This window comes from Propithecus coquereli, unplaced genomic scaffold (assembly GCF_000956105.1).
Source record: "Propithecus coquereli isolate 6110/MARCELLA unplaced genomic scaffold, Pcoq_1.0 Scaffold44, whole genome shotgun sequence".
Classification (NCBI taxonomy): Eukaryota; Metazoa; Chordata; class Mammalia; order Primates; family Indriidae; genus Propithecus; species Propithecus coquereli.
In genome coordinates, this window is record NW_012150174.1 from 405455 (window position 1) to 418678 (window position 13224).

The 13224-nt window shown below is 43.9% G+C and overlaps 1 protein-coding gene across 1 annotated transcript in view; it reads right to left on the bottom strand.

Moving 5' to 3' along the window:
* Window positions 1–6493: 6493 nt before the first annotated feature.
* Window positions 6494–13224, bottom strand: part of LOC105818221 (neuron navigator 2-like) — a 7597-nt gene continuing 866 nt past the window's right edge. Inside the window, exons 2-3 of the mRNA XM_012654162.1 lie at window positions 9116–9224; window positions 6494–6887 (exon numbers count right to left, since the gene is read on the bottom strand). Of these exons, the coding sequence (XP_012509616.1) occupies window positions 6494–6887; window positions 9116–9224 (503 nt within the window). The remainder of the gene's footprint in view (window positions 6888–9115; window positions 9225–13224) is intronic.

Sequence of the window (13224 nt, forward strand, 5' to 3'; positions counted from 1 at the left end):
ATTTATCTTGGCCGCAGGGTGTATTTTGGCTGTAAGGAGTACTCTGGCTTTCTCTCCTATCAGTTTGCCAGGAACAACAGCCTATCAAGGTCACTCCAGGCCTGGCTTGGAAAGACAAAAAGGAAGATTCATCAGACAAGTAAGAATGTTTCATGCTATCAAGGTATCCTTTGACTTAGGGTGCTGCCTGCTATGTTCTATGCTGACTAGGTGAGAGACACCTCGCATATTTGTCCCACAGTTTTCAATGGAGGAAGGAACAGTGGAACAGGGACCCTTCCATCTTCCACCAGCCCACAGGGCAAAATGGCCCCCAGTGCCCTGAGCTGTCTCTTTTTCCTGCACTGCCATTGTCAAGTTCACTGGGATAGAGTAGTCCAAATGTCTGGGATAATCAGAGAGTACAAGACAGGGCCAAGAAGAAGGAAGACACATGGCTGTGTTCTCAAGCTCAATGGGGCTTCAGCCTTAGGTCACATATTCATTTAGAGGGACGTGATTGGTCTGTTATATTTAAGGTCAGTTGCAGCAGTCACTCAGCAAATGTTTGCTGACTACTTACTATGGAACAGGCACTGTGCCGGCCAATGAAGACACAGGAGCACTGAAGACAGATTTAACCATAACCTTCCGAGCTTATAGCAAGTATAGGTTTTGTACCCTTCTCCTTTTATAAATAAATAAACACAATTATACATACACGTAAATATACACATACATCACACATATATACATATGTATACATTTACACATACACATAGATATATACATACACTCATGTGCGCACGCACATATACTAATTTTAAGGTAGTGCTACCAGTGCTATTATAGATACATCAAATATCAAGGTAGCTCAGAGAAAAGAGTTACTACAGCTGCTTGGCTGGAATCAGAGAAGGCAGAGAAGAGGTGACCTGGCAGACAATGAAGAGAAAGGCACAGGACATCACACATGCAAATGACGCACGAAAGCAAAAAACATCCTGTTATGGACTGAATGTGTGTACCCCACAAACTCATATGTTGAAGCCCTAATTCCCAATGTGATGGCATTGGGAGGTGGAGTCTTTGGGAGGGAATTAGGGTTAGATGGGGCCACAAAGGTAGAGCCCCTGTGATGGGATTAGTGCCCTTGTAAGATGAGGAAGACACACGAGAGCTTCCTCTTTCTGATAGGTGAGAACATAGCAAGAAGGTGGCTGTCTGCAAGCCAGGAAGAGAGACCTCACCGGAATCCAACCACACTGGCACCTTGATCTCAAACTTCCCCGCCTACAGAACTGTGAGAAATAAATGCCTGCTGTTGAAACCATGCAGTCTGTCGTATTTTATTATGGCAGGCTCAGTTGACTAACACACATCCTGCCACATTTATGGAGCTACAAGTGCAGTTGGTTCTCTGTATCCATGGGTTCCACATCTATAGATTCAACCAACTTCAAATCGAAAGTATTTAAAAAAATGAAAAATACAACAACACATAATACAAAGAAAAATACAGTAAAACAACTATTTACATGGCCTTTACATTGTATTAGGTATTATAAGTTATCCAGAGATGATTTTAAGCACGTGGGAAGATGTGTAGGTAATCTGCAAATAGTATGCCATTTTATAGAAGGGACTTGAGTATCTGCAGATTTTGGTATCTGTTGGGGTCCTGGAACCAATCCCTCAGGGGTACTGAGGGACGAATTTAATTCAGCAGCGATGGGTTCCTCAGCTTCCGAGGAGGTGAGTGTTCCAGCAGGCATCTGTGCCCACATCTGTTGGTGGAGTAATCCCTGTCACCAAACAGGGAAGACTGCAGCCCTCTTAAGGTCACCAGATACAACATGCCTGTAGTCCCAGCTACGTGGGAGGCTAAGGCAGGAGGATCTGTTGAGCCCAGGATTTTGAGGATACAGTGAGCTATGCCACTGTACTCCAGCCTGAGCAGGACAGCGAAACCCTGTCTCTTTAAAAAAAAAAAAAAAGGCCACTAGGTGAGACCAGGCTGCTCACACCCTGCTTTCTCTCCCACGCCAGACTATTGGGTTGGGCCACACTGGAAAGCTAACTTCCTCACCCCTGAATACCACCAACTGGGAGTCTTAAACCACTACAATGACCTTTACACTTAAAAGTGACTGAGACCACAGCATCACATCCTACATTGGCCACTAGGTGGACACTACAGGCTATGCGGGCTTTGTCCGAAAGTTCTATAAATAGAGCCACCGAGTTTCACAGCTGGTGGTGGCAAGTTATACAAGCCGAAGGTCCTGCCAGGGTAGGCACCAAGAATAGATCATTCTCAAAATATTAAATACCTATTATGCCGTATTCTCTGGGTTTAGAAAAATAATGGGCAACGTCTGTCTTCTACGAGCTCCAAGAGAAAAATACACACACACACACACAAAGTGTGCATGACATTTCTCATGTATTCCAGACTCTTTATTGGGTGCTTTTCAAGCCCTATCTCTAACTTTCAAAGGTTAAGAACTTGTTCCAGTTCACTTGGCAGAAGCAGGATTCAATCTCAAGTCTGTTTGCCTGGTGAGACCATACTCTTCCCCCCACACCATCCAGTCCCTCTCCAACACTTCACATGCAAAGCGAGTCTTACACACAAGGCAAGGTGTGAACCAAGGCTACCAGAAACACATGAGACAGCGCTAACTCTGACGAGGGAAGTCCTGGAGGACATCACAGGGGAGGTGTTTTTCTCAGGATCAGTCAGATGGGTTTGAGGGGAAAGGAGTTGCAGGGAGAAAGCAGCATGTCCCCACAGAGCTTTGCGAATGTAGGAACCAGTCTTTGGTGACAGCAGGTAGCCCAGAGCAGTGGGAAGTTTGGGGTATGTGAGGGGGATATGCCAGGGCTAAGTCAGGGAAGGCAGATGAGGCAAAGACCATTAAGAGCCTCCACATCCAGTTAAGGGGTTCAGATCTGTTCCACAGGCACTAGGAAGCCATCAAAGGTTCTGAGAGGGAAAAACTTCTGATGTTAAATTTAAATGGTCACTTTTTTTCCACGAAGGGATCTATATTAATACTTTGCAACATTATACAACTCAGTGCCTCCTTTGAAAAGGAAAAAAAATCCTTGCAGACATATGGGCGTGGAGTCTGGTCCGTCCCTTTAACTTTATTTTGTGCCATATGGCACTCTGCATTTTTAGAATACGAGTAGGATCGACTTCACAGATCAAAACTTAGAGAAATCTCATCTGTTATTTTCATTTCTTTTCCACTATAGCCAATGCCCAATTTATCAATCAAATAAAAGGAAGTGGTGAGATCAGATGACAACTCGTACTTAGCCATACCTAGTATACACTATACGCAATATAGGGCTCTGATACACACACATACACAGAGGCACTTGCCATTAATTTCTCAGCTAAACTCCATAGCAATAAAGTAATTTTAGCCCTGGTTATAGACAACTGAAGGATGCACACACACCCAGTGAACAAAATGAACGAGACACATCAAAAAATAGCTGTTACACCAAGCTGGGGTACAGTGTCACTGTAAAAACAAAGGTTTCAGGCTTTCGGAAACGAGAATTTACTTTCATATCAGGTTTTCTAAGTAAACTTGCTGTAAACTTTTACAAGAACTTGCCTCAAAGAGCCTCTGTACTGATTGATATATTACTCGTACATCAAGGCTATGTTTCTACTAGCCAAATAAACATCTGGATGAAAACTTTAATCATTGCACTGTTTCCAAGTGCCTCGATGTTTTAGGTTGATAAGACATCTAGACCTTGGCTGAAATTTTGGTCTTTATCAGATATTTGTCTTTAATCAGATGCAATCTCAAAGAGAAATCTAACTGGAGAAAGTTAAAAACCATATCAACTGTAGTGCTTCAAGGCTCAGGGAAGTTAAATGACATGCCTAATGTCACAGAGCAGGAGGGAGGCCGGATAGCGTCTAAGCCCTGTTCTGTCGTACATCTTAGTCTGTTTCCATTCCATTACATCCACTGCCTCAACAATGACTTACGTAGCAGATTCTGAAGCATAGAATAAATGACCAGCCTTTCAATATTTACAACTTGTTCGGTTTCCATGAAGTAAAAGAAATGAGTAGAAAAGCCTTTTAAGGGGCATGCCCTGAACTCAGCGTGTAAGGCATCAAAGCAGACATTCACATGCATTTCCACAGGGTGGAGACACACTTCTTAACAAGTGTTCTAGAATGTTAAACTAGAAGGAGCATTAAGTGCCACCTGGGCTACCTCTCCTCATTTTGAAGGTAAGTTTCTACATTAAAAAGAATAAAGGAAGAAAAACCAGACCAAAGTTCTCCAATTTCAGTAATTGGGAGGTTTGCTTACATTTCTGCATTTTTATCTACACTTGCTCTAAGCACTATCGCATATCCTAAAATGTAAGCTTCACAAAGCAGGAACTGAAATGTAAACATTTGCGCTTTTTAGCGAGGGGAAAGGCTCTGGTTTGGGTTGTTAAAGAAACCAGGAGTTTTTCACTGTGTTATCGCCAAGTTTCAGGTTAGAAGTGTTTCAATGTCTCCACCTTGTGGACACTATCAACACTACATCAAAATAAATTCACTGTCCATTTATTTAGAATTAAGACTGGTCTGACAGTAACATAAACTCTTTATTACAGGATTTTTTGGTATTATATTGAAATGGGAATTGGTAATGATAAACTTAAGGCCGGGCTGGATACCCAAAGTCTTCTAAACAATGATAAAAATATTAAATTATGTGCAATTCAGTTTTAGTAATAGGTGCATATTACTGTTTTTCATGTTTATGGAAAAGTAGAAATACAAAATGATGCTCTAACTTGACTAGATCATTTAACTTATCAGTGCATTGACTTTCCCAGCCATTCCAGATAGCAGAAATTTGTTATACTGTAAGGGTTTTGTGGCTCCTGTTTTCAAAGATTTCACTGCCCAAGATGGTTCTAAAAGTGACAGGGTGAAAACCAAAGCACCTCTATGCCTAAGGTTTTAATTAGATTTAAAAAAAAAAAAAAAAACATTTCTAGTCATTACAGGTCAAACTAAGCAAAATTAAATTAATTTTGAAATAAATTCTAGTAGTTGTGATATTTCAATACAGCAACAAAACGTTGGCAAGACAGGATAGGATAGTGGGTAAGGAAACAGTCTGGAGCCATGAGCTCCGGGCTCTGTCCCTCAACAGCCGCAGGACCTTGGGCAAGTTACTGAACCTTCCTGAACTACAGTTTCCTCTCGTGTAACACGGGGGTTCTTAAGTCATCTACTTCAGAGGACTGCTGCGAGGACAGACCAAGATGGCATGTGCAAAACACCTAGCACAGAGCCTGGCATTCGGTTGGAGAGTTGTCTATTATTTAAATTATGAAAATGCCGACTCACCCATGGGGTTCTTGATCACTGCTTTCACGGAAATGAGTAGCACGATCGTTATTCCCGATTTTTCTAATCTGTAATTTTGATTGCTAGAACGTTAGAGGTGGGAAAGATCTTGTAGAACTTCTGGGCAAGTCATGTTATCAGATGAAGTCTCAGGTAAGTGAATTAAAGAGATGCACCTTAAGTTTACACAGTAAGCTGAGAGGGGAGTGAGTATTAATACCTGGCATGCTCCCTCTAAAAGGGCCCCTAAACATCATCTCATCGCTTTAACTTTACATGTGAGCAAATTGAGAAGCAAGGAAGTTGGGTTTGTTCCTTCACTTGCTGATTCACGCGTTCGTTAATTCAGCAATATTTACAGGTTCCTATTATACACAATGCACTGGGCGTTTGGTGGTGAACAAGCAAGGATGTCCTGGCTTCACGGTGCTTACTGCTGCGAGCGGGAGGGGCCAGGGAGACAATAAAAGGTAAACACATAATCGAGACAATTTCAAATAGCAATAAGGTTTCATAGGAGCCTAACACAGCGTGATGAAGATGCCAAGGGCAGGAGGCAGGACACAGGACACATATCTACCTCAAATTAAAGGCTGAGGAGAGCTGCTCCAAGGAGGTGTCAGCTGAGCTTCGAGAAGGACCGAACCATACAAAGGTCTGGGAAAGAGAACCCAGGCTGAGAAACAGAGAGCAAAGGCCATGAGGCAGGAAAGAGCTTGGGGAGCCTGAGGAGGCCTGGAAGGGACAGCTGCTGCAGGGCAGCAGGATGAGGTCGAGGGGCAGGCATGGGCCAGATCCCGCAGGACCAGGTGGGCCACACACTCCACACTGAGGAGTCCTCAGTGCAAGGTTTGGTCTAAGGGACTGACGAAACATGGCTTGTTTTCAAGTGTCACTCTGGTGCTGGCGGAGCCTGGTGAGTTACTGGCCAAGCCTGGACTACCCAGGCCTTCTGATTCACAGCCCAGCTACACCCCCCACCACGCCACGCAGCCTTCACACAGTGGAAACTGAGGCGGAAAGTTTGACCTCCTCTGGAGAGCTTAAATAAAGCCCTGCAAAAGAGCAACCAGGGGCCACACCTTCTTCCCCTCTGCAAAAAAGAGCAGCCCCAGGTACTCACCCACTGGTAATGTCGTCTGTCCGGATGTTCTTGCTCAGGACGTCCCCGTCGCTCATGTAGCCAGGGGCGTCCATGCTGATGCCTTCCAGGTCCATCTCATCTCCTGCCTTGTCTGAGACGTCCACGTGGCAGATGCTGCTGCCCCTGGAGGCCAGCTGCCTTCTCAGAGGGGCAGAGTACACGTACCGACCCGACTCGGTGTTGATGAACCTGCTGGCGTTGGCGCGAGGCGGGTACCCGTTGCCCATGGAGGGGGCGTCTCCTGCTTGAAGCCGAGGGCTGGACTGGCCCAGTCGCCAGGACAGAGGGGTGGGCCTCCCCGTCAAGCTGAGGATGCTACGGCCACTTATCTCCGTGGTGACGTTGGTGTCAAATGTGGTTTCCAATGTGCTAAAAACACAGAACCAGCCTGGGTTAGACGCTGATGTGCCTAGTATCCTTTACAGTTTATATGTTCTTTAACTTTTTAGAATTACGAAATACTTCTCATACACACACACCAAAAAAAGATAAAACAACAGGCCCCTATATACCACCTGGTGTATTTCCTCCGTTAAAAATGAAAAAGGGAGGCCGGGCGCGGTGGCTCACGCCTGTAATCCTAGCACTCAGAGAGGCCGAGGCGAGCAGATTGCTTGAGCTCAGGAGTTTGAGACCAGCCTGAGCAAGAGCAAGACCCTGTCTCTACTAAAAAATAGAAAGAAATTAATCAGACAACTAAAAATATATAGAAAAAACTAGCCGGACATGATGGCGCATGGCTGTAGTCCCAGCTACTCGGGAGGCTGAGGCAGAAGGATTGCTTGAGCCCAGGAGTGTGAGGTTGCTGTGAGCTAGGCTGACGCCACGGCACTCACTCTAGCCCGGGCAAAAGAGTGAGACTCTGTCTCAAAAAAAAAAAAAAAATGAAATAGGGAAGTTACACATTTACATAATTCTGAAAAGCCCATTGAGACTTTTTCCCCTAAAACAGGGTATAAGATACCCACCACCAATTACTTTAATGAAATGATCTTAACTATTAGAATTTTCTCTCCAATTCGGGAGAAGAAACAGAAAATGCTGAAAACTGATACGGATGAAGCAGGAAGGTCCCGGCTTGCCCATTCATTCTAGGATGTTGCATCAGAATCCCTTTTTCCGAGGAGAGGATGCACCAGCCCATCACGAGTTCCTAATATTCCTAATACCACATTTTATATCCTCAGCTCCCTACGGACTGAGCAGGTGGAGAGAGCCCTGATGTTCTAACCCTCTGAGGTCCCTTTCCCCCGGACTTTTGCTTCTCCCATAGTTCATCTAAAAAGACTGAAAAGATTTTGTAGATGTCAAGGCTTGATTCCCCTTATAAATCAGGTTACGTGGGTTGGAATGTGCCAGGAGATTGAGCTCATTCTTGGGCATCAGAAAGACCCTTTTGCAGCCCATTCTCTGGACAGCCCTGCAGACTCTTTGGCACAGTCAAGAACATCATCTGCCCCTCCTCAGAACTGCACTGGGATTTCCTAACCGAGTCGTGAGAGTCTTCCCTGTAGAAGAAACCACTGAAGCCTTCCATCCTGTCATCATTATCATCGTACCATCGAACTGCTCTGCTGACATTAAGTCAGTGTCAGTGACTATGGTGGGAAGAGGGATGTTTCACACCTAATCAGAGAGTTACAAGATCCAGCATCCGACTCCAAACACCTAGAGGTTCAGGAGAGCACCGCCTGGAAATCCCAGGTTTATTTTCCACTGCAAGAGCCAGTTTGGTGCCTTGAACTATTTTTTTGTTTCCCTTTGATCCTGGAAGTGGCCTTGCTTTCCTCATATTGGACCCTTCCGTTTTGGGTCCTCGTCCTACTGAAGATAGAACCCATGGTGGTTAACCCTGATCTGCCAAAACTGCTGCTCCTGAGGAAGCCCTGTGGTCTCCTCACTATAGTCGTTTATCAAAGAAACTAAGTTGGAGAAGCCAAGGAGGCTCCCTGGGGGTTCAGCTAGGGTAACAAGGACTTTTCCTTGATTTCTACAACCCGCAAAACCTTGTTCTGCCAAAATCATGAAGGACATCCCAAGGTTACATCCTCTTCAACTTCTTGTTCAACAATGAAAGTAACCTGATAAATGTTCTCAATGTCATCCTAGATCTCATCCAAGTCAATCACAGTTTAAACATGATCATAAGTTTTTATAAATATTTCCTTATGTGTTTTATGCACGTGCATGACTAACATTATTACAGAGTGTTGCATATCAGAAGACAGGGTAGGAATTCAACTTCTTCAATTTATCACACAGGTCAAATATAGTTCACCTGCTTGTTTCAACAGTACACTATAGTTTTAGAAAATGCAAGTAAAGTGAAATTTAAATACAGCGGGTGTACAATATCCTCTATTGAATGAATTTTTCAACCTTCTGCTTTTGGGAGGAATCTGTCTACACCAATTTTTATTCTCGACAATTCTCTTCCGCATGTTGCGTGGTATTCTTTGTGAATTCCAGCACATTTGGAGAGTGAGTTTATTTATTCCAGTATTAACCAAATCACTTTGCCAGTGGTATGAACACAGGAGAAGCAGTGAAAATCAAGACACCAGCTAGTTCAGTAAAGTAATTCATGCTGCAGATACCTGTGTGTAACCTGAGTTCCCCGTAAACTAGACATGGTTTCCTCCAAGTTCTGCCGCAGATCAGCGATGTTCTTCACTGTCCGCAGCCGCCGAGCCTCCGGATCTTCCCCTGGAAAGATGGGGGTTAAGGCTGGTTTAATTCTCTGATAGATCATGAGCATGATGATAATAGCAACCATGTCCGTGACCACAACCATATTCCATGCTCAGTGCTTGCTGGCTGTGGGTGCTTAAATAAGGATTTGAGAATGAACAAATGATTGAAGGGATGCTCAAAGGAAGTGTTGAGTCCCAGGAGATTCTTCCTTCAGGTCCTCCCGAAACAGAAGAAGACTAGCATGTGGGGGAAGCAAAGCACCTAGTCTGAGACATAAATACATTTTCACACTGTCTCCAATGATGACATGCCCAGGTTAGGTTGAACCACTTCCTGGGAATCATTTTCTGCCCATGCAAAAGTGTGTGTGTGTTTTTTGTTTTGCTTTGTTTTCTCATCTGTTGGTAATATCTGCAGCTGTCTATAAGCCCTACTTTACAAACAGAGCTTGCAGTGACTAAAAGATCTGCACTTGTTAATCACAAATATTTCTATAGAGAGAGGTCTGCCTTCTTCCTTGTTGGAGGTATTATGTCATCTCAGATTCAAGCTCCTCTACTTACTGGCGGCCTGATCATGGGCCAGGTGCTGGCCGTCTCCATCCTTCAGACTCCACTTTCCCAAAGTAAGCATGGTAGTAGGACTGACCCCAAGGGGCGGTTGTGGGGATGAAATGGATCGGGCCTGGAGACCCCTTAGCACAGTGCCCACATCAGCACTCAGCACAAGCCAGGTGTGTTGTAGAGCAGGGAACCATCAAGAAACAGCTGGGCTCTCTTTGGTGGGACCACAGTCTTCTATTCTCTGGGCTCAATTTTCCAAAAGACACTTGGCTGAGTGGAGTCCTAGCTGGTGCTAACGTTCCCTGAGAATACGCCACACATAAGCTAGGATGCCATGTGTCCTCTCAGCACAGGCTTGTCCCAGGTTCTCTGGCTATTCTGCTTCACTTGGCCTTATAAGGGGAAGAGGAGAAGGGGAAAAACTACAATAATGATTAACAGAATCATACATTTTCTCCCTTGGAGTAATTTCAGGGAGGGCTGAAAAGACAGAAGAACCACAATCAAGGTTCTTCAAAAACCTATGACTATTTCCAAGTGTTGAGCAACATTTTTAAAGAAATCTCCACATAGAACACAGTCTATGTGGGCAACAGCAAGTGGGATTGACATTAGACACTCAGTTGAGCTTCCAACAATTGTCATTAATAGGGCAACTGGCAGCTAAGAAATGTCATAGAATTAACTTTTCTGCTGAAATGAATAACTTCATTAGGTTGTTTTTGGCATAGTGGTGCTTGGAGGCTGGTGGTGGAGTAAATGATGGATATGTGATTTTATAGGGAAAATTTACTACAGCAAACTATCCTTGGAAATTCAACTGTTTTCAATCCTCCTTCCCTCTTTTTAACCTAGAGAAATTTGGAAGGTATTTTTCTCTTACCTGAAAAGTAGTCAAATTTGCATTTCCCACCCAATTCTTTGAAATACATATATATGTGTGGGTTTTTAAACAAAAGCAGATTGTTTTTCCAATGGCCTTGGAAGAATGAAATTGCATCTATCTCCTGGGCCATCAACTAAATATTTTACTGCCAGTTTGACCATATTTTATCTATACATGGCCGCCATAAAGGTACTGATCCTTTGGACAGCTCCAGGCTCTATAGGAAACACCGATTATGAAGCTAAAGTCTAGGCACAAGTCTTCAAATTGCCTCCATCATTAACTTAATCACACATGAAGTATAATAACTGTATTTACTTATCCATGTCTCTATTAATGACATATTTGCCTATCTTAACCCTCCTTTAGAAATTCAAAGACCTTTGAGATAGAGATGATATCTCACCTTCACTTTTGGTAACCCTCACACAAATCCATAGGTGCCTAAGAGATATCTATTGTCCAATTCATGTTTGCTCAGAGTAGGGTTGTTGGAGAAGCATGGACTGAGCATTCTCACAGGTAAAGATTTGATTCATGGCATTGCTACTTATTAGCCACTTGACCTTGGACAAGTCACTTATCCTCGCTGAATGTCATCTATAAAGTGGGGATAAAAACTGTCCCCTAGAAGGGCTAGTGTGAGAGGGTACATATGATATATCAGGCACAAAATGAGGGCTCAGTACACGCGAGCATCCTGTTTCCCTCTTGTGGATCCTGCTGGGAAACGTTTGTGCCCTACACCATAACAGATCCCAAGGGTGACACGGAAACAAAAATCAGTCATCCACCGACTTGCTTTAGGTGATCACATTCTTAACTGCCAATTATGCCTCCCTGGACGATGGCCCGAATGTAAGATTTGCCCACCAACTCAGCATGAGCACAAACGAACACAACCGAGTGGGAACAGTAGGGCCTTCGCAGCTCATATAAGCAGAGAGATCTTAAAAGTTGAGTAAGCTACTCTATGCCTACATGCAGCGATCTTGACTCTGCCAAGGACAGCTCTACCTCAAGCCACTGGTCAGGACCGAGAGAGCATCGCAGGCTGTTAACTATGACTGAGTTGGGAGGATATCAAGGTGTTACAAAAGGAACATGAAAAGAATGCAGGCTTTTTACTCAGAAGAGGAAGGCTTAAGGGATGTGCTGCTATATGAAAAAGAACGGAAATTGTCCGTGGGCTTCAGGAGGCTGAATTATATCCAGTGACTGCAAACATATGAATAAAGAACTCCATGATCTGTTAAAGCCAACCCAAAAAAAGAAGGGCTGCCTTATGGAGGAATTACCTTTCTGTCCCAAGAAATATTCAAGCAGAGGCTGAAAGATGAGCCATCAGCCAGCTATAGAAGGGATTCTTGGACTGCATGACAAGCGGATGTGTGTGGCTCCTTCTAACTCTACAATCCAAGATGCGTTTCTCGACTACAATGCTACGGACATCGCAATGCACCACAGGACATCCACCCATTTGCATAAACGAGGGGAAGAACTAAGCAACAGTCTCATAAATGTCCACTTCTAAATACACCCACCATTCATTGTCATGTCAAAGAATCAACTGTGGGTAAGTTAAACCCAACTTCTTGCTACTATTCAGTGTCTCCATAAAAAAACTCAACATGTTATTTCTATTGCTTGAATGTAAAGACAAATCACCCATTTTTCATTAGCAATCAACACTATTTAACACCACAGAATGCAGAATCAGGCACTACTGGCCGCAGGAGTCCGTTCCCCAAAGCAACTGACAATATCTCAGGCTTTCTGAGCTCTGACTTGGTTGTGGAGTTGGGTACAGAGGAGACAGGGAGGAAAAAAAGGAAAATTAATGGAAGATGCCAGGCTGCAATCTGTCACTCTGACATCCAAGTAATATTTGGAATGTTCTCTGGCTGCTGCTTTTGCTTTTCAGATGTGGATTTTGCTCAGACTCAATGTCTGACATGAATCCACAACCACTCCACGGGTCACACATCTGAGCCACGCTGGGCTCTGAAGCACCAGCCTGGCCCTTTTGATGTACGCACAGAAGAACACAACCAGGAATTTGGAGGGAGACCTGAGCAGTCATCTGAACTTCACGCCCTTCTCATCGCTGGTCCTTTGCCCAAGATATCTACATTCTCATATGCAGTGAACCTACAAACCTTGAAGAGAAGGAAACATAAAAATCAATCCCAAATGTGGGGCCCTGAACCATTCTAAGATGGATCAATTACAAATGGCTTGAAAAAAAAATCTCTGCACCATCACTGTGCCCAGCCAGTGGAACCAGAAGGAAATAGTTAAATCACCCAGATCCTCTGAAATTAATACTCAGAGCTAATGGCAAGATGGGTAAGATTCAATCACACGGGCTGCAGACCAATTCCACAGCTACAACGTGACTATTAAAATGATGTAGTCATGGATATTTAGTTTAATAAATGGATTTTAAACATGGGTTCAATTTTTAACCCAACTCTGGAAGTGGTAAGATATGAGAAGAGTGACACCACCACTGCCAAATATGTGGTTTACCACTCACTTTCCTTACCAGAAGTTGCTGGAA